Below are 2500 nucleotides of genomic sequence, written 5' to 3' on the forward strand. Positions count from 1 at the left end.
AATGTTAGTCATTGTTATTCTCGACTTTCAAAGAAGTTTCCAAGAAATTCCTTTGTAAAACTTGAATGCACCTTGGGTTGTCGTGTGAATAAAAATGAATCTACACTACATGACAATGCTTGCAAATAAATTTACCATACTGAGCCAGGGTGGTTCTCTATAAGAAAGTTTGATGGAATTTTCAGATAAATCATAATCCTTTGTAAAATTTTAGACTTCTGTTGTAGTCCCATCAAGACCCCCAGGCCATGGGATGAACAAACATTCATATTCATTAAGTAGCAATGCTTACAAATTAACTTTGATATATAAAACCCTGGTGGTTCTGGAGAAGATTTCCTTAATCCTTCTTGTAGCCCCATCAAAACCCATGTGAGTCATGATGTGAATAATTAAACTAAAACCTACACTACATGAGGATGCTTGTATCTTAATTTGGCGAATGGCACCTTTGTAATTCTTTAGAAGGTATTTACAGAATTTCCCTATACTCATTTATTCCTATGTTGAATATCAAAATCCCATCCTGGTTCTAGGGATCTTGATTTGAACAACTTAAATCTTCCCTCCAAAAGAAATCTATGCAAGATGTGGCTTTTCCGGTCCAGTGCTCTTGAGAAGATTTTTGTAAACACCCCCCCCTCCCACCCCCCCCTAGTTTAACTACTCTTCATCATACCCGTTGGAAGGGGCACAGAGTTTTACTGATAAACTTGAATCCCCTTCATCCATGGATACCTTGTGCCAAGATTGGATGAAATTGGCTCGTGTGGTTCTTGTGAGAAGACAAACATGGGGAAATTTTAGACGACAGACAGATGGACAACTGACAAATTTTGATCTGAAAACCTCATTTGAACGTATAGTTTAGCTTTATACCTAAAACACAATAGCTACACAATAACTCTTCTTGTCTTTTGGTAAATGAAATTAGTTATTAAACTAGACATTCCCTACTACAAATGGTTATAACTTCTCAAAATTGAACAAATTAATCTGAAAATACCAGATTTACACAAAATTTGGTAAAAAGTGAATTAACACCCTCTGAGAAAATCCTCAGACAAAACGCATCTATGGACAAATGGACAGACAGATGGACAGATGAAACCAATGTAGCTACTTAAACTTCATTTGCAGGGGATAAAAAACTTTTATCGTAGGTAAGAAGGGTAAACATATAAAATCAAACTTACGTCGACACCAGTATCTTCATCATCCGAGTCCTGGAGTCCGAGGGCTGCCTTTTGTAACTTCTTCCTCTCATTGGCCAGCTGTGCCTCCGTCTCGTCAAATTTGAACCCTTTCCCAGAGAAACCGCTGGAACGTTTAACAGTTCTACCCTCCTGAATATACGAAAATAAATTAAACAATATAAAACATAATGAAACATCCAATTCATTGCTTATATTTCCATGTGCCTGCCTGCTGTTGTATAATGAACAAGAACTCACAGCCTGCTGTTGTATAATGAACAAGAACTCACAGCCTGTTGTTGTATAATGAACAAGAACTCACAGCCTGTTGTTGTATAATGAAACAAGAACTCACAGCCTGCTGTTTTATAATGAACAAGAACTCACAGGCTGCTGTTGTATAATGAAACAAGAACTCACAGCCTCCAGTTGTATAATGAACAAGAACTCACAGCCTGCTGTTGTATAATGAACAAGAACTCACAGCCTGTTGTATAATGAAACAAGAACTCACAGCCTGCTGTTGTATAATGAACAAGAACTCACAGCCTGTTGTTGTATAATGAAACAAGAACTCACAGCCTGCTGTTGTATAATGAACAAGAACTCACAGCCTGTTGTTGTATAATGAACAAGAACTCACAGCCTGTTGTTGTATAATGAAACAAGAACTCACAGCCTGTTGTTGTATAATGAACAAGAACTCACAGCCTGCTGTTTTATAATGAACAAGAACTCACATGCTGTTGTTGTATAATGAACAAGAACTCACAGCCTACTGTTGTATAATGAAACAAGAACTCACAGCCTTGGCTCTCTCCTTGTAGTCATTCCACAATTTTTCCAGATCCACATTCACAGGAGCACCAGACAATTCCAGGGCCTTGATGATGTCCCCTGAATACCTCTCCTGTTCCGGAGTTATAAAAGTGAAGGCATAACCTTTGTTTCCTGCTCGACCTGTCCGTCTGAATTCAAAAATGAAATTTATGAGACAAGGAATTTACCATTTCTGTGCATGAAATACTAGTGCAAGCGGCAAAACAGACTGAACATACACCAGATCATCTCGGATTGTTATACAATAGTAAAGAACTTTATCTTCACCTAAACTTGCAAAGTTGCCTATTACAATAATATACCATATAAGCAGAATTTTTAGTGAGGCTTTGATTATGGCATTATTAACGAGAGTGATGAGGTCACTAAAACTGAATATCGCTAACAATTTATTCCATATCGGAGGTAATTGCTACCTTTCCTGGATTTATAAAGCAGCTAAAATTAGCTCTTGCTAAATATAT

General features: G+C 37.3%; 1 protein-coding gene across 2 annotated transcripts in view; it reads right to left on the reverse strand.

Moving 5' to 3' along the window:
- Nucleotides 1–2500, reverse strand: part of LOC125669996 (probable ATP-dependent RNA helicase DDX46) — a 25572-nt gene that overhangs the window by 4192 nt on the left and 18880 nt on the right. For both annotated transcript variants that reach the window (XM_056161203.1, XM_056161202.1), the window contains exons 15-16: nt 2002–2164; nt 1197–1346 (exon numbers count right to left, since the gene is read on the reverse strand). In XM_056161203.1, coding sequence (XP_056017178.1) covers nt 1197–1346; nt 2002–2164 — 313 coding nt within the window. The remainder of the gene's footprint in view (nt 1–1196; nt 1347–2001; nt 2165–2500) is intronic.

The sequence above is a fragment of the Ostrea edulis genome, chromosome 4, assembly GCF_947568905.1.
Source record: "Ostrea edulis chromosome 4, xbOstEdul1.1, whole genome shotgun sequence".
Classification (NCBI taxonomy): domain Eukaryota; kingdom Metazoa; phylum Mollusca; class Bivalvia; order Ostreida; family Ostreidae; genus Ostrea; species Ostrea edulis.